The 25,780-nt window shown below is 44.3% G+C and overlaps 1 protein-coding gene across 1 annotated transcript in view; it reads left to right on the forward strand.

The window, feature by feature from the left end:
• The window catches only part of Hr3 (Hormone receptor 3), a gene marked incomplete in the record, with an annotated part of 296,866 nt that overhangs the window by 34,156 nt on the left and 236,930 nt on the right, over positions 1-25,780 (forward strand). The window contains 1 exon segment of the mRNA XM_069322036.1: positions 25,354-25,581. Coding sequence (XP_069178137.1) covers positions 25,354-25,581 — 228 coding nt within the window.

Consider the following 25,780-nt stretch of genomic DNA (forward strand, 5'->3'; position numbering starts at 1 on the left):
TCCTGACCCTCTCTACAAGGTCAGTGACCCCTGCTGGGTAGTAACTCTCCTGACCCTCTCTACAAGGTCAATGACCCCTGCTGGGTAGTGACTCTCCTGACCCTCTCTACAAGGTCAGTGACCCCTGCTGGGTAGTGACTCTCCTGACCCTCTCTACAAGGTCAGTGACCCCTGCTGGGTAGTGACTCTCCTGGCCTCTCTCCACAAGGTCAGTGACCCCTGCTGGGGTAGTGACTCTCCTGGCCTTCCTCTCTACAAGGTCAGTGACCCCTGCTGGGTAGTGACTCTCCTGACCCTCTTTACAAGGTCAGTGACCCCTGCTGGGTAGTGACTCTCCTGGCCTTCCTCTCTACAAGGTCAGTGACCCCTGCTGGGTAGTGACTCTCCTGGCCTTCCTCTCTACAAGGTCAGTGACCTCGGGTGAGGGGAAGTATAGAAGTGGGACATACAGTGAGAGGTATGACAGCAGTCGGGCTGTCCGCCTTGCTGACACTTGATGGCTCTTGTCATATCAACGATTAAAAACCGAGTATGAATCTACCTCCGCCATTTAAAGTTTTGTGTAGAGTCTACAGCCACAATTTAAAGGTGTGTGTGGAGTCTGCCTTAAGCATTAAAAGCTTAGCGGAGGTAGCGGGAGTAGCAGGAGTAGCGGGAGTAGCAGGAGTAGCGGGAGTAGCGGAGGTAGCGGAAGTAACGAAGGTAGCGGGAGTAGCGGAGGTAGCGGGAGTAGCGGAAGTAGCGAAGGTAGCGGGAGTAGCGGAGGTAGCAGAAGTAGCGAAGGTAGCGGAGGTAGCGGGAGTAGCAGAGGTAGCGGAGGTAGCAGGAGTAGCGGAGGTAGCGGGAGTAGCGAAGGTAGTGGGAGTAGCGAAGGTAGCGGGAGTAGCGGAGGTAGCGGGAGTAGCGGAGGTAGCGGGAGTAGCGGAGGTAGCGGGAGTAGCGGAGGTAGCGGGAGTAGCGGAGGTAGCGGGAGTAGCGGAGGTAGCGGGAGTAGCGGGAATAGGCGGAAACGCACTAACATGGGGTAAGAAAATATTTAAGAGTCAGAGAGTGAGAGTGAGGGGCGAGAAGTCGGGTTGGCGTAGGGTAACAAGCGGGGTGCCTCAAGGGTTGGTGCTGGGACCTATGCAGTTCCTCATTTATGGCAATGTCCTGTCTACACAAGTTGAATCATATATGTCGATGTTTGCACACGAGGCTAAACTTATGACAAGGGTTGAGATAGACGAGAATTGTAAAATTCTCCAAGGTGACTTGAACAAGCTGCGAAGCTGGTCCGAGAAGTGGCTACTGGAGTTCAACATCAGCAAGTGTAAGGTGATAGAAATGGGATCAGGAGACCGAAAAGTCAGTACACGACGAAAGATTAGAGTGCCACAAGAGGCCACAGTATTAGTGCCACAAAAGAGGCCACAGTATTAGTGCCACAAAAGAGGCCACAGTATTAGTGCCACAAAAGAGGCCACAGTATTAGTGCCACAAGAGGCCACAGTATTAGTGCCACAAAAGAGGCCACAGTATTAGTGCCACAAAAGAGGCCACAGTATTAGAGTGCCACAAAAGAGGCCACAGTATTAGTGCCACAAAAGAGGCCACAGTATTAGAGTGCCACAAAAGAGGCCACAGTATTAGAGTGCCACAAAAGAGGCCACAGTATTAGTGCCACAAAAGAGGCCACAGTATTAGTGCCACAAAAGAGGCCACAGTATTAGTGCCACAAAAGAGGCCACAGTATTAGTGCCACAAAAGAGGCCACAGTATTAGAGTGCCACAAAAAAAGGCCACAGTATTAGTGCCACAAAAGAGGCCACAGTATTAGTGCCACAAATGAGTGCCACAGTATTAGAGTGCCACAAAAGAGGCCACAGTATTAGTGTTACAAAAGAGGCCACAGTATTAGAGTGCCACAAGAGGCCACAGTATTAGTGCCACAAAAGAGGCCACAGTATTAGTGCCACAAATGAGTGCCACAGTATTAGAGTGCCACAAAAGAGGCCACAGTATTAGAGTGCCACAAAAGAGGCCACAGTATTAGTGCCACAAAAGAGGCCACAGTATTAGAGTGCCACAAGAGGCCACAGTATTAGTGCCACAAAAGAGGCCACAGTATTAGTGCCACAAGAGGCCACAGTATTAGTGCCACAAAAGAGTGCCAGCAACCACAAAGGAAACTTTGGAAGAACCCAAAGATGTCAGGTGTGGTCACATCCGGGACAGTGTGACGTCACGTCTTGTCTCACCTGACCTCATTATGCACATGACGTCATTCTTCACATTGACTTCTCTGTACTCGTGACGTCATACTACCCTCATTATAGTGACGTCAGTCACATGACCTAGTTGGGCCCGTGACATCATCATGTAGGACCTCACCATTTCTCTTCATTTCCTTTTATTCGAATAAATCATTTAGGGTGAAGTCAGGTGGGTGGTGAAGTCAGGTGGGTAGTGAAGTCAGGTGGGTGGTGAAGTCAGGTGGGTAGTGAAGTCAGGTGGGTAGTGAAGTCAGGTGGGTGGTGAAGTCAGGTGGGTGGTGAAGTCAGGTGGGCGGTGAAGTCAGGTGGGTGGTGAAGTCAGGTGGGTGGTGAAGTCAGGTGGGTGGTGAAGTCAGGTGGGTGGTGAAGTCAGGTGGACGGTGTAGTCAGGTGGGTGGTGAAGTCAGGTGGGTGGTTAAGTCAGGTGGGTGGTGAAGTCAGGTGGGCGGTGAAGTCAGGTGGGCGGTGAAGTCAGGTGGGTGGTGAAGTCAGGTGGGTGGTGAAGTCAGGTGGGCGGTGAAGTCAGGTGGGCGGTGAAGTCAGGTGGGTGGTGAAGTCAGGTGGGTGGTGAAGTCAGGTGGGTGGTGAAGTCAGGTGGGCGGTGAAGTCAGGTGGGCGGTGAAGTCAGGTGGGCGGTGAAGTCAGGTGGGTAGTGAAGTCAGGTGGGTGGTGAAGTCAGGTGGGTGGTGAAGTCAGGTGGGTGGTGAAGTCAGGTGGGTGGTGAAGTCAGGTGGGTGGTGAAGTCAGGTGGGTGGTGAAGTCAGGTGGGCGGTGAAGTCAGGTGGGTGGTGAAGTCAGGTGGGTGGTGAAGTCAGGTGGGTGGTGAAGTCAGGTGGGTGGTGAAGTCAGGTGGGCGGTGAAGTCAGGTGGGTGGTGAAGTCAGGTGGGTGGTGAAGTCAGGTGGGCGGTGAAGTCACGGTTTCACACAAGTTTCTAAAGACTTGTGAAGGATTACTATCCCGGTCCATCTTGTAGGCCGGTCCATCTTGTAGGCCGGTCCATCTTGTAGGCCGGTTCATCTTGTAAGCCGGTCCATCTTGTAGCTCGGTCCATCTTGTGGCCCGAGCAATATATTGGGTGGCAATAAGGTGCACAAATGTAGGAGAGGGTAAGAGCAGCAGCTGTGTACTGGTAGCGGCAGCACACCAGTACACAGCTGAGAGCAGGAAGCGAGTGGACCCTGCATGACATAACCTTAAAGGGGCGCGCATCATGCAAGGGTGAGAGAGGACGCCAGCAGCAGCAGCAGCAGCAGCAGCAGCGGCAGCAGCAGCAGCAGCGGCAGCAGCAGCAGCAGCAGCAGCAGCAGCAGCAGCAGTAGCGGCAGCAGCAGCAGCAGCACAAGAGGAGGAGGAGGCTGTCGTGTTTGCTGTTTTTGTCCTCTGGTGTGCAGAAGATGTAGAAGTACATGTGAAGGGAAAGTGTAGACATGGGGAATATAGCATGAGTAATAATAGGAGGCGGGCTGTCCGCCTTGCTGACACCATGTGTGGGTGTTGACAGCTAAGCTAAGCTGGCTCCCTCTTGTCAGGGAGCTGTGAGTGTGTGTGAAGTTCCTCACCTGCATTTCACCATATATGGATGTCTATAGATGAACACTATACGTATAGTACGCACATATACACACTCTGTAGTAAAGAGGGGAATGGAGGAGCCAGTGAGAGAGAGAGAGAGAGTGAAGAACACCACACCAGGAGAAAGACGGAGATGAGACTGAGACAGCTGGAGAAAAGAGTGAAAGAGGAACTCTAATGAGAGATAAAAGATGGTATGAAGGGTAGACTAAGGGGGGGAGGAAGGAGAGGGGGGGGGGATAAGAGAGTAGAAGGGGGAAGGAACCGTGTTCACCTTGTTAGTGACCAACCACAAGTTATGCTACAGGAGGCAAGAACTAGCGCACCGCACGGGAGAACTGTCTTAATATTACAACAAGGATAATTATATGCAAGCTCGACAGGTCGTTAAAAGCTGCCACCACTCCTCATAAGAGTAAGAGTGTGCTGACCCTGAGGAGAGGGGCGGGGGGGGGGGGGGGGGGCAAAAACATGAAAAGCCGAGCCTTAGAGGCTATCTGGTTGGTGATTAATTTGCTGAACTTAGTTATTATTGAACTTGGAGAATAAAGCCAAAAGCATCAAGGGAGCTCCGGATGATATACTCGAAATTAAAATAAAACTGAAAATTTAACTAAAATGGCAAATAATTCATCATCTTTGACCTTTATTTTGGGTCAAAGATATATTGGCCTCCCTTTGGCCTCCCGCCCAAAGGGAGGCCACAAATCACCAAGCACCACAGGAGCACCACAAACAGTGGATTATGTTGTAGAGACTGAAGGAGACCTCGGACACGAAGCTTGTTCCAATGCTCATCTCACAGACACGCTGACACTGGCACCACCAGACACAGGTGCCCTAAACAAGAGGAAACCTCTCAAAAGGTCGAATTCTTTTCGAGAAGGAGACCAACATGGTTGACCGAAAGGATCTTAAGAGCGTGTTCAATTTTAACAAATAAAACTCCAATACAACTTCCCTGTGCCCGCAGTGGGTAAGGTTTACAACATCATAATGTAAGCAATTTTCAGGTTGATCCCCTAAACCATCCACAGCTAAGTAACAGCAGGCTTAGCGACATGCACAATGAATACGCTTCGAACCCCAGAAAATCCAGTGTGGAACAGACTTACAAATTTGATCCCAGATAACCAGTCACTTCAAATATTGTAACACAGCTTACTAAGTTGGACTCCGCACAGAGCAGTGGAACTCAGCACCTTATGTAGAGACACAGACCCTGATATAATACTCATCAACAGCAATGGAAGAACGGAAGTAGAGAAGATAAAGGTCTACAACTACAAAGCTCACCAGGTCAACATAACCGATTAAGCCAACGATGCAACAGTTGTTATTCTAGTTGATGGAATATGTTGCTATTGTACTGTGGCAGTTTGGGACCTGGCCTTCCCGTATCTTCCATGTATTATTTGATACCTTTTTCGTCTCCTTTCCGGAGAGTACATTTTGACAGCTTCGAGACGGTCCCAATAATTCAGATATTTTATCGTTTCTATGCGTGCCGTATATGTTCTCTGTATTCCCTTTAATTCAGAGATCTCTGCTGCTCTGAAAGCACCAGTGATTTAAATAATATTAACATTGCTGTGGGATCTCTGGGTTTAAACGTTCTCATAATACTTCCTATATTTTCCAGGCCGCCGCCGCTATATTTGCTCGGTTATGTTCAATAAATGTCAGATCGTCAGACGTCATAATTCCCAGATCTTTTACATGTTGCTTTCCTTCTATGAGTGGGTCTGATTGTGTCCTGTACCCTGTGATTCCTTCACGCTCCGCGTTTCCGCCATACACTTGGAAATTGGAAGAACTTCGAAATTATCACTGTTAAACATTTTGTTATTTTCCGTTGTCCAATCGAAGACTATTAATATCGGCTTGTTGTAGTTTTTTATGTCATCTGCAGAGGAAATTTTCATACTGATTTTTGTATCATCTGCAAAGGATGACACGAAGCTGTGACTGGTATTTTTGTCTATATCAGGTGTGTCGTGGCTGGTGTGTACAGTGTCAGGTGTATAGTGACTGGTGTGTACAGTGTCAGGTGTATAGTGACTGGTGTGTACAGTGTCAGGTGTATAGTGACTGGTGTGTACAGTGTGTGGCTGGTGTGTACAGTGTCAGGTGTATAATGACTGGTGTGTACAGTGTCAGGTGTATAATGACGTGTGTACAGTGTCAGGTGTATAGTGACTGGTGTGTACAGTGTCAGGTGTATAGTGACTGGTGTGTATAGTATCAGGTGTGTACAGTGTCAGGTGTATAGTGACTGGTGTGTACAGTGTCTGGTGTATAGTGACTGTTGTGTACAGTGTCAGGTGTATAGTGACTGGTGTGTATAGTGTCAGGTGTGTACAGTGTTAGGTGTATAGTGACTGGTGTGTACAGTGTCAGGTGTATAGTGACTGGTGTGGACAACAAAAATAAAATATTTTACAGTATCCTGGAAATGTTCAATAAGCCTAACTGACTTATGCGTACGGTTGATAAATCATGATAGAAGCCTGTCTGTATTTTGTGTATTAAAGGACTGTATTAAGCGGCTGTAACTGTGTTAAGGCTGAGAGTTGACTCAACTGTGTTCTTCTTGTGTTTCAGGTAATACTGGAGACCACCAAGGTAATGTGGGAGAGTAGTGCGAGCGGCTCTATCAGGTTAGTTCTCTAGTTCTACACTCTCTGTGGACTCAACTGGTTGGGCTTGCGGGGGTTGAGCTGTGGCTCTTTGGCCCCGCCACTCAACCGTCAATCAACTGGTGTGCAGATTCCTGAGTCTACTGGGCTCTTTCATATCTACATTTTAAACTGTGTATGGAGTCAGCCTCCACCACATCACTGCTTAATTCATTTCATTTGTTAACTACTACTCTGACACTGAACAAATTCTTTCTAACGTCTCTGCGGCTCATTTGGGTACAAAGTTTCCACCTGTGTCCCCTTGTTCGTGTCCCACCCGTGCTGAAGAGTTTGTCTTTGTCCACCCTGTCAATTCCCCTGAGAATTTTATAAGTGGTTATCATGTCTCCCCTTACTCTTCTGTCTTCCAGGGACGTGAGATTTAGCTCCCTTATCCTTTCCTCGTAGCTCATGCTTCTCAGTTCTGGGACTAGTCTGGTGGCATACCGCTGAATCTTCTCTAACTTTGTCTTGTGTTTAACTAGGTATGGACTCCAGGCTGGAGCTGCATACTCCAGGATTGGTCTGAAATAGATGATATACAGGGTCCTGAACGATTCCTTAAACAAGTTTCTAAAGGCAGTTCTTATGTTGGCCAACCTAGCATATGCCGCTGATGATATCCTTTTGGTCTGGGCCTCTGGGGACAGGTTCGGTGTGATATTAACCCCGCAGATCTTTTTCTCTATTTGACTCTTGCAGGATTTCACCTCCCAGATGGTACCTTGTGTTCAGCCTTCTACTACCTTCGCCTGCTTCATATCTGCTATATAGGGTTCTGGGAGTTCTTCCACTCCCCAAGCCCGGCCAGAGGTCAGGCTTGACTTGTGAGAGTTTGGTCCACCAGGCTGTTGCTTGGAGCGGCCCACAGGTCCACATACCCACTACAGCCTGGTTGGTCCGGCACGTTTTTTTTTTAGAAAACAATCTAGTTTTCTCTTGAAGATGTCCACTGTAGTTCCGGCAATATTTCTTATAGTCGCTGGAAGGACGTTGAACAATCGCGGACCTCTGATGTTTATAGTGTTCTCTGATTGTGCCTATGGCACCTCTGCTCTTCACTGGTTCTATTCTGCATTTTCTTCCATATCGTTCACTTCAATATGCTGTTATTTTACTGTGTAATTTGGGACCTGGCCTTCCAGTTTTTTCCATGTGAATATTATTTGGTATCTCGTCTTTTTTCTAGTGAGTACATTTGGAGAGCTTTGAGACGATCCCAATAATTTAGGTGCTTTATCGCGTTTATGCGTGCCGTATATGTTCTCTGTATTCCCTTTATTTCATCAATCTCTCCTACTCTGAAGGGGGAAGTGAGTACCGAGCAGTACTCAAGACGGGACAACACAAGTGACTTGAAGAGTACAGCCATTGTGATGGGATCCCTGGATTTGAAAGTTCTCGTAATCCATCCTATCATTTTTCTGGCTGCCGCAATATTTGCTTGGTTATGCTCCCTAAACGTTAGGTCGTCGGACATCATTATTCCCAAAAAATTTGACATGCTGTTTTCCTACTATGGGCAGATTCGATTGTGTTTTGTACGCTGTACAATGTTTCAGATCCTCATTTTTACCATACCTGAGTACCTGGAATTTATCACTGTTAAACATCATGTTATTTTCTGCTGCCCAATCGAAAACTTTGTTGATATCTACTTGTAGTTTTTCAATGTCTTCCACAGAGGTAATTTTCATGCTGATTTTTGTGTCATCTGCAAAGTATGACACGAAGCTGTGACTTGTATTTTTGTCTCATATATCTCATATGAGAATAAGGAACAGCAGTGGTGAAAGGACTGTACCTTGTGGTAACCGAGCTTTTAACTGCGCTTGGACTCGATTTTATTTCATTGACTGTTACTCTTTGTGTTCTGTTCGACAGGAAATTGAGTATCCAGCGTCCTACTTTACCAGTTATTCCCACTGACCTCATTTTGTTTGCTATCACTCCATGGTCACATTTGTCGAATGCCTTTGCAAAGTCTGTGTATACTACTCTGCATTTTGCTTTTCTTCTAAAGCTTCTGTGATTTTGTCATAGTACTCGCCTATTTGTGCTTGCGGAGGTTGAGCTCTGGCTCTTTGATCCCGCCTCTCAACCGTCAATCAACAGGTGTACAGGTTCCTGAGCCTATTGGGCTCTATCATATCTACACTTGAAACTGTGTATGGGGTCAGCCTCCACCACATCACTTCCTAATGCATTCCATTAGGGTTGAGTGGTGGTCCATAGTGGTTGAGTAACTGTGACAGACAGGATCTTCCCGCTCTAAATCCATGTTATCCTGGGTCGCGTAGTTCATTATTTGCATGTGTATGTGACTCGCCTAATTTCATTACCTTACACTTTCCTGAGTTGAATTTTAGTAGCCATTTTCTAGACCATTCCTCCAGTTTGTCCAGGTCGCTGCCCCAATACTGTCACTATGGAGGTGTGTGGTCACTCACAGGATGAGTGACGCTGCCCAATAAACTCTCCGTCGGGGCAAAAAAATAAAAAATACCTAGGTGTGGGTGGTGTCGGCCTTGGAGGGAGGGAGACACACAGGTATGACTCCATCATGGTAACCAGTGTCACTGTTATCTTAACCCTGGCCTTACTTTTGTTAATTGATCTTAGGTATTTACAGAGTCCGGGGGCCGAGGTGCCCCCGAGACCCCCCCCCCCCAGGCCGGAGCCCAACACCGAGGCCCGCCGCCGCCTCGCTCCTCTTTCACGGTAACAAATAATTGCTTAAAATCCTGCGTCTCGAAATCCCAGGTTGTTGCCCCGAGGCCCTGGATGTAGGCCCAGGCTGAGGTGTGCGGGAGGGAGGGAGGGAGGGACGCTGCTGCCTGGATAAAAGGATTTAAGTCTTGATGTATGAGCAGGGAGGAAGGTTGGCCAGAATACTTGGGTGTGAGGCTCAACACCACAAGCATGGAGGGGCGGGAGTACCGCCAGGAGCTTACCTTACCTTGAGGTTACCTTGAGGTGCTTCCGGGACTTAGCGTCCCCGCGGCCCGGTCGTCGACCAGGCCTCCTGGTTGCTGGACTGGTCAACCAGGCTGTTAGACGCGGCTGCTCGCAGCCTGACGCATGAATCACAGCATGGTTGATCAATTATCCTTTGGAGGTGATTATCAAGCTCTCTCCTGAACACTGTGAGGGGTCGGCCAGTTATGTTCCTTATGTGTAGTGGAAGCGTGTTGAACAGTGTCGGGCCTCTGATGTTGATAGAGTTCTCTCTCAGAGTACCTGTTGCACCTCTGCTCTTCAACGGGGGTATTCTGCACATCCTGCCATGCCTCCTGGTCTCATGTGATGTTATTTCTGTGTGCAGGTTTGGGACCAGCACCTCTACTATTTTACACGTGTAAATTATTATGTATCTCTCCCGCCTGCGCTCAAGAGAATACATATTTAGGCGTTTAGTTGGTCCCAATAGTTTAGATATTTTACTGAGTGAAACGAGAGAGACGAGAGAGATACCAAATAATATACACGTGGAAGATACTGGAGGGCCAGGTCTCAAATCTACACAGTAAAATAACAACATACTGGAGTGAACAACATGGAAGGAAATGCAGAATAGAACTACTTTACTAGCAGTAAAGGCAGATAGATGTAGGGAAGTGAGGGGAGGAAGGGACGTGTTGGCCGCGCTAAGTTATAATCTCGAAAAATTCCGATTTTTTTTAGGGTTACGGCCATGGATCACTGATCACAGTCATCACAAAGTGCATAGTGACCCGTAGGATAGTTGACTGCAGTCATTAACAATGGACCTTTAAGTTAAATAGAGAATAAACATAGGACCACATGGGAGCCAGTACCATGAGGCACATTTGTACATGCGGATACCTGATATATATATGAAATAGAGTGAACAGTGATATGTTGAACAGTGAAGTGGAACGTGTAACACAACACATATATAAGTTGAAAGTGTTGGAGAATTGCACATGGAAAATTAGAAATATAAAATAGTGGCCAAAGGAGGCATCACATTAGTGTATATATGAGCCACGAGGCCTACCCAGGGTATGGGACGTCTCTCAGTGATAATATACTGACAAATTCAGAATGGAAACAACAGTTGAGCAGAAGATTTGCAGAATTTGTGGTGAGAGTGACGGACACCGCCTTGACCACTACCTGAGACAGTGTGGACACCTGAGAGTCATTAGAAATATGTGTAGAATAATAAACCCCACATTGTTTGAGTTAGAAAAACACTATTTGTCAAATATAGATACTGTTGCACCCGCAAAATAACGTAAGATTTTAAGGGTTGACGAATGGTAATCTTCTTGTTTGATAAGCTGTTCCGCAAACACAAATAGGCGAGTACTATGATAAAATCACAGACGCTCTAGAAGAAAAGCAAAATGCAGATGTTGTATACACAGATTTTGCAAAGGCATGGAGTGATAGCACACAAAATGAGGTCAGTGGGAATAACTGGTAAAGTAGGACGCTGGATACTCAATTTTCTGTCGAACAGAACACAAAGAGTAACAGTCAACCATATAAAATCGAATCCAAGCGCAGTTAAAAGCCCTGTACCTCAAGGTACAGTCCTTACACCACTAATTTTCCTTATTCTCATATCAGATATAAACAAAAATACAAGTCAATTCATATCATCCTTTGCAGATGACACAAAAATCAGTATGAAAACTTCATCTGCTGAAGACATTGACAAACTACAAACAAATATTAATAACATTTTCGATTGGGCAGTAGAAAATAATATGATGTTTAACAGTGATACTCAGGTACGTAAAAATGAGGACCTTAATGCAGGGTACAAAACACAATCAAATCTGCCCATAGTAGGAAAACAGCATGTAAAGGATCTGGGAATAATGATGTCTGACGACCTAACGTTTAAGGAGCATAACCAAGCAAATATTGCGTCAGCCATAAAAATGATAGGATGGATTACGAGAACTTTCAAATCCAGGGATCCCATCACAATGGTTGTACTCTTCAAGGCACTTGTGTTGTCCCGTCTTGAGTACTGCTCAGTACTCAGTTTTCCCTTCAGAGTACGAGAGATTGCTGAAATACAGAGAATATAGAGAACATATACAACAATGGGATCGTCTCAAAGCTCTCCAAATGTACTCCCTAGAAAGGAGACGAGATAGATACCAAATAATATACACGTGGAAGATACTGGAGGGCCAGGTCCCAAATCTACACAGTAAAATAACAACGTACTGGAGTGAACAACATGGAAGGAAATGCAGAATAGAACCAGTGAAGAACACGGGTGCCATAGGCACAATCAGAGAACACTGTATAAACATCAGAGGTCCACGGTTGTTCAACATCCTCTCAGCTAATATAAGAAATAATGCCGGAACAACAGTGGACATCTTTAAGAGAAAAGTAGACTGTTTTCTCCAAGGAGTGCCGGACAAACCGGGCTGTGGTGGATATGTGGGCCTGAGCCGCTCCAAGCAACAGCCTGGTGGACCAAGCTCTCACAAGTCAAGTCTGGCCTCGGGCCGGGCTTGGGGAGTAGAGCTCCTAGAACCCCATCCATGTTCAATCCAGGTATACCAGTAACTCGTTCCCTGTACCATCACACACAGGTTACTTGTTACTTGTACTTGTAAAGTATTATGTACTTTCTACATTTATAGTCATCTAAGTTCTTGCATTTCTTTGTTAGTGTTTACTCTTCTCCTTTATGGTCTTGGTTTATTTTTAGTCTTGTCCCATTAACCTTCAATTACTCTATTACTCCCTGAGCTCTCTTGTTCCAAACAAAATGTTATGAGAAGGAGTCCAGTTGGCTTTCTGAACTACATCTTGTATTTCCATCCTCCTATTACTGTACTATTACTGCTGTACTATTACTGCTGTACTATTACTGCTGTAATATTACTCTGTACTATTACTGCTGTACTATTACTGCTGTACTATTACTGCTGTACTATTACTGCTGTACTATTACTGCTGTACTATTACTGCTGTACTATTACTCTGTACTATTACTGCTGTACTATTACTGCTGTACTATTACTGCTGTACTATTACTCTGTACTATTACTGCTGTACTATTACTGCTGTACTATTCCTGCTGTACTATTACTGCTGTACTATTACTCTGTACTATTACTGCTGTACTATTACTGCTGTACTATTACTACTGTACTATTACTGCTGTACTATTACTACTGTACTATTACTGTACTATTACTACTGTACTATTACTGCTGTACTATTACTACTGTACTATTACTACTGTACTATTACTGCTGTACTATTACTGCTGTACTATTACTACTGTACTATTACTACTGTACTATTACTGCTGTACTATTACTGCTGTACTATTACTACTGTACTATTACTGCTGTACTATTACTACTGTACTATTACTGTACTATTACTACTGTACTATTACTGCTGTACTATTACTACTGTACTATTACTACTGTACTATTACTACTGTACTATTACTGCTGTACTATTACTGCTGTACTATTACTGCTGTACTATTACTGCTGTACTATTACTGCTGTACTATTACTACTGTACTATTACTGCTGTACTATTACTGCTGTACTATTACTACTGTACTATTACTGCTGTACTATTACTGCTGTACTATTACTACTGTACTATTACTGCTGTACTATTACTGCTGTACTATTACTACTGTACTATTACTGCTGTACTATTACTGCTGTACTATTACTACTGTACTATTACTACTGTACTATTACTGCTGTACTATTACTGCTGTACTATTACTACTGTACTATTACTACTGTACTATTACTACTGTACTATTACTGCTGTACTATTACTGCTGTACTATTACTGCTGTACTATTACTACTGTACTATTACTGCTGTACTATTACTGCTGTACTATTACTACTGTACTATTACTACTGTACTATTACTACTGTACTATTACTGCTGAACTATTACTGCTGTACTATTACTACTGTACTATTACTGCTGTACTATTACTACTGTACTATTACTGTACTATTACTACTGTACTATTACTGCTGTACTATTACTACTGTACTATTACTACTGTACTATTACTGCTGTACTATTACTGCTGTACTATTACTACTGTACAATTACTACTGTACTATTACTACTGTACTATTACTACTGTACTATTACTGCTGTACTATTACTGCTGTACTATTACTGCTGTACTATTACTACTGTACTATTACTGCTGTACTATTACTGCTGTACTATTACTACTGTACTATTACTACTGTACTATTACTACTGTACTATTACTGCTGTACTATTACTGATGTACTATTACTACTGTACTATTACTGCTGTACTATTACTACTGTACTATTACTGTACTATTACTACTGTACTATTACTGCTGTACTATTACTACTGTACTATTACTACTGTACTATTACTGCTGTACTATTACTGCTGTACTATTACTACTGTACTATTACTACTGTACTATTACTACTGTACTATTACTGCTGTACTATTACTGCTGTACTATTACTGCTGTACTATTACTACTGTACTATTACTGCTGTACTATTACTGCTGTACTATTACTACTGTACTATTACTACTGTACTATTACTACTGTACTATTACTGCTGTACTATTACTGCTGTACTATTACTACTGTACTATTACTACTGTACTATTACTGCTGTACTATTACTGCTGTACTATTACTACTGTACTATTACTACTGTACTATTACTACTGTACTATTACTGTACTATTACTACTGTACTATTACTGCTGTACTATTACTACTGTACTATTACTACTGTACTATTACTGCTGTACTATTACTGCTGTACTATTACTACTGTACTATTACGACTGTACTATTACTACTGTACTATTACTGCTGTACTATTACTGCTGTACTATTACTACTGTACTATTACTGTACTATTACTACTGTACTATTACTGCTGTACTATTACTACTGTACTATTACTGCTGTACTATTACTACTGTACTATTACTACTGTACTATTACTGCTGTACTATTACTGCTGTACTATTACTGCTGTACTATTACTACTGTACTATTACTACTGTACTATTACTACTGTACTATTACTGCTGTACTATTACTGCTGTACTATTACTGCTGTACTATTACTACTGTACTATTACTACTGTACTATTACTACTGTACTATTACTGCTGTACTATTACTGCTGTACTATTACTACTGTACTATTACTGCTGTACTATTACTACTGTACTATTACTGTACTATTACTACTGTACTATTACTGCTGTACTATTACTACTGTACTATTACTGCTGTACTATTACTACTGTACTATTACTGTACTATTACTACTGTACTATTACTGCTGTACTATTACTACTGTACTATTACTACTGTACTATTACTGCTGTACTATTACTACTGTACTATTACTACTGTACTATTACTACTGTACTATTACTGCTGTACTATTACTGCTGTACTATTACTGCTGTACTATTACTGCTGTACTATTACTGCTGTACTATTACTACTGTACTATTACTGTACTATTACTACTGTACTATTACTACTGTACTATTACTGCTGTACTATTACTACTGTATTATTACTACTGTACTATTACTGCTGTACTATTACTGCTGTACTATTACTACTGTACTATTACTGCTGTACTATTACTGCTGTACTATTACTGCTGTACTATTACTGCTGTACTATTACTGTACTATTACTACTGTACTATTACTACTGTACTATTACTGCACTATTCCTACAGCTACTGACTATAATGTGGGACATGAGGACCCATGTGATCTGGGGCATGAGGACCCATGTGACATGGGGCATGAGGACCCATGTGACCTGGGGCATGATAGTCATATTAGCTGCACTATAAAATAAGTCTAGTTAAGAGAGGAGGTGTAAGAGATGAGAGAAGCACCACACATGCAGGTAACGGTTGAGTGTGTGGCAAGCCGCGACCCCTGGGTATGTACACCAGGGGAATATTGATGTATTGACTTGTTATACCCGTTGTGCGTCGACTGTTGTGGTCGGTGGGTTCACGCGAGAGGCTTTTTATCTCTCTCAGCTTGGGAGTTTTTCTACGTTTGTTCTACAGTAAAACCTGAGAGAGGTTGAGGGTGTTCTCCATTGTGAGGGCGGTGAGGGAGCGGGGGCCGGGAGCCAGGTAGCGGCAGTATACGCGCCCGCCCGCCATCAACACCTTGGAATGCATCTCCTTGCCAAACTTACAATATAATTTAACCCAAACGTTCAGACTTCGACTCATTTTCCATCTAAGATCAATTGATGAATTTGGCATAACGTGGAAGTTGTTAATATTTGTGAAGGTACATACGCAGGTGAAGCCAACAACTGTGGCTGAGGAGTGACACGCTGAGCGGCGTGACTATTCTTGTGCCTGGCGTAGCGGTTCCTTCAACAGTCCCGTTAGCTGGTCTATTAACGGGGTTTGGAGTACACCATAACGGACGCGCCAACTTAACAACTTTCTGCAACTTTGTATATAGTGTTATGAAATGTGTTATTTGTTCATATTGAAGTAGAGAGCATGAGTTGGAGTGTGGAGGTGAAGTGACGGTGCTTGTGGCAGACATATTGGGGAGCCGCATAACGGGGTGGACGGTTGTGCACCTGTCGCTCAAGACAAGAGCTCACTCGCCCCGCTTACTACGGCCACTGTACGCTGCCTGCGGCGTCTACTGTGTGTCTGTGTACGCACCTAAAGGTACTCACTTAGTTGTGCTTGCGGGGATTGAGCTCTGGCTCTTTGGTCCCGCCTCTCAACCATCAATCAACAGGTGTACAGATTCCTGAGCCTATTGGGCTCTATCATATCTACACTTGAAACTGTGTATGGAGTCAGCCTCCACCACATCACTTCCTAATGCATTCCATTTGTCAACCACTCTGACACTAAAAAAGTTCTTTCTCATTTGGGCGCTCAGTTTCCACCTGTGTCCCCTTGTGCGTGTGCCCCTTGTGTTAAATAGCCTGTCTTTATCTGTCTTTATCCTATCAATTCCCTTGAGAATCTTGAATGTGGTGATGATGTCCCCCCTAACTCTTCTGTCTTCCAGCGAAGTGAGGTTTAATTCCCGTAGTCTCTCCTCGTAGCTCATACCTCTCAGCTCGGGTACTAGTCTGGTGGCAAATCTTTGAACCTTTTCCAGTTTAGTCTTATCCTTGACTAGATATGGACTCCATGCTGGGGCTGCATACTCCAGGATTGGCCTGACATATGTGGTATACAAAGTTCTGAATGATTCTTTACACAAGTTTCTGAATGCCGTTCATATGTTGGCCAGCCTGGCATATGCCACTGATGTTATCCTCTTGATATGTGCTGCAGGAGACAGGTCTGGCGTGATATCAACTCCCAAGTCTTTTTCTTTCTCTGACTCCTGAAGAATTGTGTGTGTGTGTGTGTGTGTGTATGTGTGTGTGTGTGTGTGTGTGTGTGTGTGTGTGTGTGTGTGTGTGTGTGTGTGTGTGTGTGTGTGTGTGTGTGTGTGTGTGTGTGTGTGTGCGGCGTGTGCATGAATGAGGGGCAGATGTTTGTCTGAGGCGGGTTGTGGAGGAGGATTAGGTTGGTGTGGCCTATGGTCTTGACCAAGCTTCCTATTATGCTCGCCATAATGCAGCGTGTATGTGTGTTGAGTGTTTTAGTGGTGATGGTGATGTGTGGGTCCCGGGCCTCTTCCCAGTGGCCTGACTTACGACAGTGATCAACAGTGTTCTCAGTGATCACAAGAGCTCCCTAAAGCGCCATGTTTGCCAAGATCTTCAGAAGATTTCCTGAGCCTGAGGTGACGACGACCCCGGGACGACTATATATATACCACTCTTGTGTCCACAAGAGCCCAGCACCTATGGACCTCAATGGCGCTATACATCCATATAAATACCTTCTATGTAAACAATACAACCTGGGTATATGTAATACTGTTTATAATAAATGCAGGTTCATTAAGAGTTCATGTTGAAATGTACAACTATAAACAACGCTTTTTCTGTGCAGTTATCTATAGCAATGTTGGGCTCTATATTGTACTGTATGCTGGTGTGGGCTCTAGGGGTCTAGATCATAGAATCTTGTTCAGAACATAGAGTACAATGCCTTGAGGAAGGCGGTAGGTCAGGTTAGGTTATTTGTTTTTATGTATGACACTGGTGAACCGTAGCAGCCCTCACTCAGCCCTTACTCAGGCCTCACTCAGGAGCACCACCAGGGTGTAGAGTGCCAGGAGTGAGGTGTAGAGAGAGAGAGAGAGAGAGAGAGAGAGAGAGAGAGAGAGAGAGAGAGAGAGAGAGAGAGAGAGAGAGAGAGAGAGAGAGAGAGAGAGAGTGAGTGTGAGAGAGTGTGTGAGAGTGTGAGAGAGTGTGAGAGAGTGTGAGTGAGTTCAGCCTGGCCCACGGGTCACTAACCCTATACATGACTGGATGTGTGTGCAAGCCACTATAGGCCCTCAGACCAGACCCGTCCACCACAGGTAGTCAGGTGAGGTAACCCAACACCATCCTACACACTTCACCCTCACACACTAATCCTAAATACTTTTATAATTTATGTACTGCTTACCTCCCTAAATCAACGGTGTGTGTGTGTGTGTGTGTGTGTGTGTGTGTGTGTGTGTGTGTGTGTGTGTGTGTGTGTACTCACCTATATGTACTCACCTATATGTGCTTGCAGGATCGAGCATTGACTCTTGGATCCCGCCTTTCGAGCATCGGTTGTTTACAGCAATGACTCCTGTCCCATTTCCCTATCATACCTGGTTTTAAAATTATGAATAGTATTTGCTTCCACAACCTGTTCCTGAAGTGCATTCCATTTCCCCACTACTCTCACGCTAAAAGAAAACTTCCTTACATCTCTGTGACTCATCTGAGTTTCAAGCTTCCATCCATGTCCTCTCGTTCTGTTACTATTCCGTGTGAACATTTCGTCTATGTCCACTCTGTCAATTCCTCTGAGTATCTTATACGTTCCTATCATGTCCCCCCTCTCCCTTCTTCTTTCTAGTGTCGTAAGGCACAGTTCCCTCAGGCGCTCTTCATACCCCATCCCTCGTAGCTCTGGGACGAGTCTCGTTGCAAACCTCTGAACCTTTTCCAGTTTCATTATATGCTTCTTCAGATGGGGACTCCATGATGAGGCGGCATACTCTAAGACTGGCCTTACGTAGGCAGTGTAAAGCGCCCTAAATGCCTCCTTACTTAGGTTTCTGAATGATGTTCTAACTTTTGCCAGTGTAGAGTACGCTGCTGTCGTTATCCTATTAATATGTGCCTCAGGAGATAGATTAGGTGTTACGTCCACCCCCAGGTCTCTTTCACGCGTCGTTACAGGTAGGCTGTTCCCCTTCATTGTGTACTGTCCCTTTGGTCTCCTATCTCCTAGTCCCATTTCCATAACTTTACATTTGCTCGTGTTGAATTCTAGTAGCCATTTCTCTGACCATCTCTGCAATCTGTTCAGGTCCTCTTGGAGGATCCTGCAATCCTCATCTGTCACAACTCTTCTCATCAACTTTGCATCATCCGCAAACATCGACATGTAGGACTCTACGCCTGTAAACATGTCGTTAACATACACAAGAAATAGAATTGGTCCCAGCACCGATCCTTGTGGTACTCCACTTGTTACTGTTCGCCAGTCCGACTTCTCGCCCCTTACCGTAACTCTTTGGCTCCTTCCTGTTAGGTAGTTCCTTATCCATTCTAGGACCTTTCCCCCCACCCCCGCCTGCCTCTCGAGCTTGAACAGCAGTCTCATGTGCGGTACTGTATCAAAGGCTTTTTGGCAGTCCAGAAATATGCAGTCTGCCCAACCATCTCTGTCCTGTCTTATCCTCGTTATTTTATCATAGAATTCCAGAAGGTTTGTTAGGCACGATTTCCCTGTCCAGAACCCATGTTGATGTTTGTTCACAAACCTAATGTTCTCCAGGTGTGCAACCAGTCGTAGCCTAATTATTCTTTCCAGTATTTTACAGGGGATGCTTGTCAGTGATACAGGTCTGTAGTTAAGTGCCTCCTCCCTATCTCCTTTCTTGAAGATCGGCACGACATTTGCCTTCTTCCAGCAACTGGGCAATTCTCCTGACATAAGTGACTCATTAAAGATCATTGCCAGAGGCACGCTGAGGGCCTGTGCTGCTTCTTTTAGTATCCACGGTGATACTTTGTCTGGTCCAACTGCTTTAGTTGCATCTAGAGTTGTCAACTGTTTCATTACCTCCTCTGCTGTCACCTCTATATCTGATAGTCTTTCATCTAGGGTAACCCCTTCCAACAATGGGAGCTGCTCAGGCTCGGTAGTGAACACTCCATGGAAACTGGCATTCAGTGCCTCGCAGATTTCCTTGTCACTTTCAGTATATGCCCCCTCTGTCTTCCTTAGTCTTGTCACTTGGTCGTTCACCGACATTTTTCTTCTTATATGACTGTGTAGTAACTTAGGTTGTTTTTTCGCTTTGATTGCAATATCGTTCTCATAGTCCCTTTCCGATGTTCGTCTTATGTTAATGTAATCGTTCCTAGCTCTGTTGTATCTGCTTCTGTTGTCCTCTGTTCTTTGTCTTCTGTACTTCCTCCACTCCCGCCTGCTGGCCATTTTTGCTTCCTGACACTGTCTATTAAACCATGGGTTATTATATTCCTTCTTATTTTTTCCCTTTACCGTTGGTATAAATCTCTCTTCGGCCTCCTGTGTGTGTGTGTGTGTGTGTGTGTGTGTGTGTGTGTGTGTGTGTGTGTGTGTGTGTGTGTGCGTGCTGGCGTGCACTCAGCGTCATACGACGCCGGCACAGTACCATGTACTATGACAGGTGGCGTATAATAAACAATAACTTTACCAAAAGTTGTGAAAGTCTTTGTGCCGGCGAGCAGCGTGTTGTGGGTGGTGGAGGGGTCGTTGCTCCCAGGTTATATCGACATGTCCCAGCATGTCGTCAGTCCTCGTCGTTCATTGGTCCACGTGTAGCATGACGTCACGTCTGCTTGCCTTCAATTGGTCAAATGCGCAAATATATGTTTTATGAGTTTAATAAAACTTTTTAAAATCTGGTTTAAAGAGAATAACGAACAAATACACATTAGATTCGAAATATACTTACGAATATTTAATATCCGTGGAATTAGCTATAGTTTCCTGTCAGTGTATGAGTGCGAGTAAATGACCGGCGGAGGTTCAATGCCCTTGAGGTTGCGAGACTCTCCCAAGTGGTTGGGTAGCATCATCAGTGACGTCATGGCAGTAGAGCGCCTCGCCTGGGATTGGAGCGTGTATGTTGTGACGTCATAACTGTGCGGCGCTGCCTCACGCACGATGACTCCAGTAGTTGCTGCTCCTTGTGAGAACTAACGGAGATTTTTTGTGTGTGTTTCGAGTTTCAGGTTCACACGTTTGATCAGATTATCTTTATTTAGAACAGTTACCCGGAGTGGTGGGTTAGGCTGGTGGGCGCGGGGTGCTCAGTGTCTGTGTAGGCTGCCAGCGCTCTTCTTCTCTTGCATTGTTGTATTTTGATTATTACTGGGGGCAATGGCCTTGTGGTTCGTTGTCTTATACGCGCGCGCGCCTGTGTGTGTGTGCGCGCATACCTGCTTTTAAAGTTATGAATGGAGTTAGCCTCTACAACCTGCTCCTTTAGGTCATTCCATTTACTCACTTCCCGCATGCTAAAGGAAAACTTTCTAACATCTCTATGACACATCTGAGTCTCCAGCTTCCATCCGGGCCCCCGTGTGCGTGTATTTACTATTTATCTGCAGAATCGAGCTATTAGTTCTTGGACCCCGCCTTTCTAACTCGTCTATTTTCCTCTATTATAGCTACTTCATATATTTCTCTCTCTAACAAACGCACACACTATCAGGTACTATTTACTGCTAGGTGAACAGAACATCAAGGTGAAAGAAACTCTGCCCATTTGTTTCAGCCTCCGCCCGGAATCGATCCCGGGTCATTAGGACTCCGCCCCCAAGCGCCATCCACTCAGCCACGAGGCCCCGCGCGCGCGTGTGTACGTACGTACTCACCTAGTTGTGCTTGTGAGGGGGGGGGGGTTACCTGCGAGCTTCAGCTCTTTGGTCCCGCCTCTCAACTGTCAATCAACTGGTGTACAAGTTCCTGGGCCTATTGGGCTCTATCATATCTACATATCTACATAATGTATGGTGTACAGTGTATAATGTATGGTGTACAGTGTATAATGTATGGTGGAATGTGTATAATGTATTGTGTACAATGTATAATGTATGGTTTACAGTGTAAAATGCATGTGTACAGTGTACAATGTATTGTATACAGTGTACACTGCCCGAAACGCTTTGCGTAATAGTGGCTTTAGGCATTGTATGTACTAGCTCTATCTATAAATCCATCAATGTTTGTATCTCACCTTGTATGTATGTACTTTACCTGAATAAACATGTGATTTGATTTGATTATAATGTTTGATGTACAGTGTACAATGCATTGTGTACAGTGTATAATGTATGGTGTACAATGTGTTGTGTACAGTGTATAACGTATGGTGTACTGTGTATAATGTATTATGTGCAGTGTATATGCATGGTGTACAGTGTACAGTGTATTGTGTACAGTGTACAGTGAATTGTGTACAGTGAATTGTGTACAGTGTATAATGTATGGTGTACATTATAGACAGTATCCGTAAAGTGAAGCCATCGTGAAATATAAAAAAATCAGGAATATTTTTTCTCCTATGCAAAATCAAGATCAAAAACCACTAGTATCGGGCCCCTGCGAAAGGGAGATGGAACTTTCACAGATGACATCAAAGAAATTAGCGAAATACTGGGGGATCAATACGACTCTTTTCAGCGAGCCACTAAACTCACTGAAGATTGATAACCCAAATGAATTTTTCATGGATGTGATACCAATATCAAACCATATATCAGATGTCACCCTATTCCCACTGGATTTTGAAGAAGCCATAGACAGTATTGTTATGTACTCTGCACCAGGCTATGATTCTTGGAATTCTATATTCATCAAGAATTGTACAAAAAAAAAACACTATCGCAGGCCCTTAACATTCTTTGGAGACGGCCTAGATACTGGAATTATCCTTCACATACTAAAACAGCAGAGATAGCACCACTCCATAAAGGAGGAAATAAGGCAGAGGCAAAAAATGCAGACCGATTGCACTAAAATCACATATCATAAAAATCTTTGAAAGAGTGCTAAGAAGTAAAATCACAAACTACATGGAATCACAGCATCTCCATAACCCCGGACAACATGGTTTCAGAACAGGGCGCTCTTGCCTATCACAGTTGCTGGACCATTTTGACATGACATTCGTTGCCATGGAAGACAAGCAAAACGCTAATTTGCACAGATTTTGCAAAAACCTTCGACAAATGTGACCATGGTGTTACTGCACATAAAATGCGTTCAAAAGGAATTACCGGAAAAATAGGCAGATGGATCTACAATTTCCTTACTAACAGAACCCAATGTGTAATAGTCAACAAAATAAAATCTGGACCATCAACCGTGAAGAGCTCTGTCCCCCCAGGGTACTGTGCTTGCTCCAGTATTTTTTCTCATCCTCATATCGGACATAGACAAGGACACAAATTACAATATCGTATCATCTTTTGCAGATGGCATTAAGATTTTTATGAGAGTAGACAACATAGAGGACACAGCAAACTTGCAATCAGATGTAAATCAGGTCTTTAAATGGGCTACAGAAAAAACATGATATTTAACGAAGATAAGTTCCAGCTCATGCGCTACGGAAAAAATGAAAATATAAAAACGGAAACCACGTACAAAACGCAGACAAATCATAACATAGAACGAAAAAGCAATGTAAAGGTTTTGGGTGTACTCATGTTGGAAGACCTTACCTTTAAAGAACACAATAAAGTAGCCGTCACAACTGCAAGAAAAATGACAGGTTGAATTACAAGAACCTTTCACACTAGAGATGCTATACCGATGATGATACTTTTCAAGACGCTTGTGCTCTCTAGAGTGGAGTACTGCTGCACAATGACAGCCCCTTTCAAAGCTGGAGAAATTGCTGACCTGGAGAGCGTGCAGAGATCCTTTACTGCTAGAATCCACTCAGTAAAATATCTAAACTATTGGGACCAACTAACTGCCTAAATCTATATTCTCTTGAGCGCAGGCGGGAGAGATACATAATAATTTACTTGGAAAATATTTGAAGGACTGGTCCCAAACCTGCACACAGAAATAACACCACATGAGACCAGGAGGTATGGCAGGATGTGCAGAATACCGCCGTTGAAAAGCAGAGGTGCAACAGGTACTCTGAGAGAGAACTATCAACATCAGAGGCCCGAGACTGTTCAACATGCTTCCACTACACATAAGGGGCATAACTGGCCGACCCCTCACAGTGTTCAAGAGAGAACTGGATAAGCACCTCCAAAGGATACCTGATCAACCAGGCTGTGACTCATACCTCAGGCTGCGAGCAGCCGCGTCTAACAGCCTGGTTGACCAGTCCAGCAACGAGGAGGCCTGGTCGGGGACCGGGCCGCGGGGACGTTGAGCCCCAAAACATCACACGGTAACCTCAATGATGTATTTTAATTTATTTTTTTGCGGTTACCTTGCTATGATTTCGGGGGTCAAGGTCCCCGCGGCCCGGTCCCCGAATAGGCCTCCAGGTTCCTGGACTGGTCAACTAGCAAGGTTAAGTACAATGCATAATGTATGGTGTACAGTGTAATGATTTACAGTGTATAATATATAGTGTCTATTGTACAGTGTATAATGTATGGTGCAGTGTATAATTCATGGTTTATAATGTGTGGTGTATAGTGTATAATGTAAGGTGTGTAGTGCATAATGCAATGTGTACAATATATAATGTATGGTGTACAGTGTATAATATAAGGTGTACAATTTACAATGCAAGGTGTACATTGCATGATATATGGTGGACAGTGTATAATGTACGGTGTGTAGTGTATAATGTCTGGTGTAGAGTGTATAATGTATGGTGTAGAGTATATAATATATGGTGTAGAGTATATAATGAATGGTGTAGAGTGTATAATGCATGGTGTAGTGTATAATGTATGGTGTGGAGTGTATAATGTATGGTATAGAGTGTATAATGTATGGTGTAGAGTGTATAATGTATGGTATAGAGTGTATAATGTATGGTATAGAGTGTATAATGTATGATATAGAGTGTATAATGTCTGGTATAGAGTGTATAATGTATGGTATAGAGTGTATGTCTGGTATAGAGTGTATAATGTATGGTGTGGAGTGTATAATGTATGGTATAGAGTGTATAATGTATGGTATAGAGTGTGTAATGTATGGTATTGAGTGTATAATGTATGGCGTATGGTGGGGGGTGTATAATGTATGGTATAGAGTGTATAATGTATGGTGTAGAGTGTATAATGTATGGTGTGGAGTGTATAATGTATGGTGTAGAGTGTTTAATGTCTGGTATAGAGTGTATAATGTATGGCGTATGGTGGGGGTGTATAATGTATGGTATAGAGTGTATAATGTATGGTATAGAGTGTATAATGTATGGTGTATGGTGGGGGGTGTATAATGTATGGTGTGTAGTGTATAATGTATGGTGTATGGTGGGGGGGTGTATAATGTATGGTGGGGGGTGTATAATGTATGGTGTATAATGTATGGTGTATGGTGGGGGGTGTATAATGTATGGTGTGTAGTGTATAATGTATGGTGTATGGTGGGGGGGTGTATAATGTATGGTGTATGGTGGGGGGTGCCAGCCAGCCAGAGAGTAACCCACCGTGTTTGCTTGCTCTCCACAGCGCAGATCGAGATCATCCCGTGCAAGGTGTGCGGGGACAAGTCCTCCGGGGTCCACTATGGCGTCATCACCTGCGAGGGATGCAAGGGCTTCTTCAGACGGTCCCAGTCCTCCGTGGTCAACTACCAGTGCCCGCGTCAGAAGAACTGTGTCGTGGATCGCGTCAACCGCAATCGTTGCCAGTATTGCCGCCTCCAGAAGTGCCTCGCCCTGGGCATGTCCAGAGATGGTGAGTGTTACCTTATTGTGCCACGGGGAGGGAGGCAGGCAGCCAGGGAGGCAGGGAGGGAGGCAGGCAGGCAGCCAGGCAGCCAGGGAGGGAGGGAGGGAGGCAGGCAGGCAGGCAGGGAGGGAGGAAGGGAGGGAGGGAGGCAGGCAGGCAGGGAGGGAGAAAGGGAGGCAGGCAGCCAGGGAGGCAGCCAGGGAGG

The sequence above is a fragment of the Procambarus clarkii genome, chromosome 10, assembly GCF_040958095.1.
Source record: "Procambarus clarkii isolate CNS0578487 chromosome 10, FALCON_Pclarkii_2.0, whole genome shotgun sequence".
NCBI classification, from domain to species: Eukaryota; Metazoa; Arthropoda; class Malacostraca; order Decapoda; family Cambaridae; genus Procambarus; species Procambarus clarkii.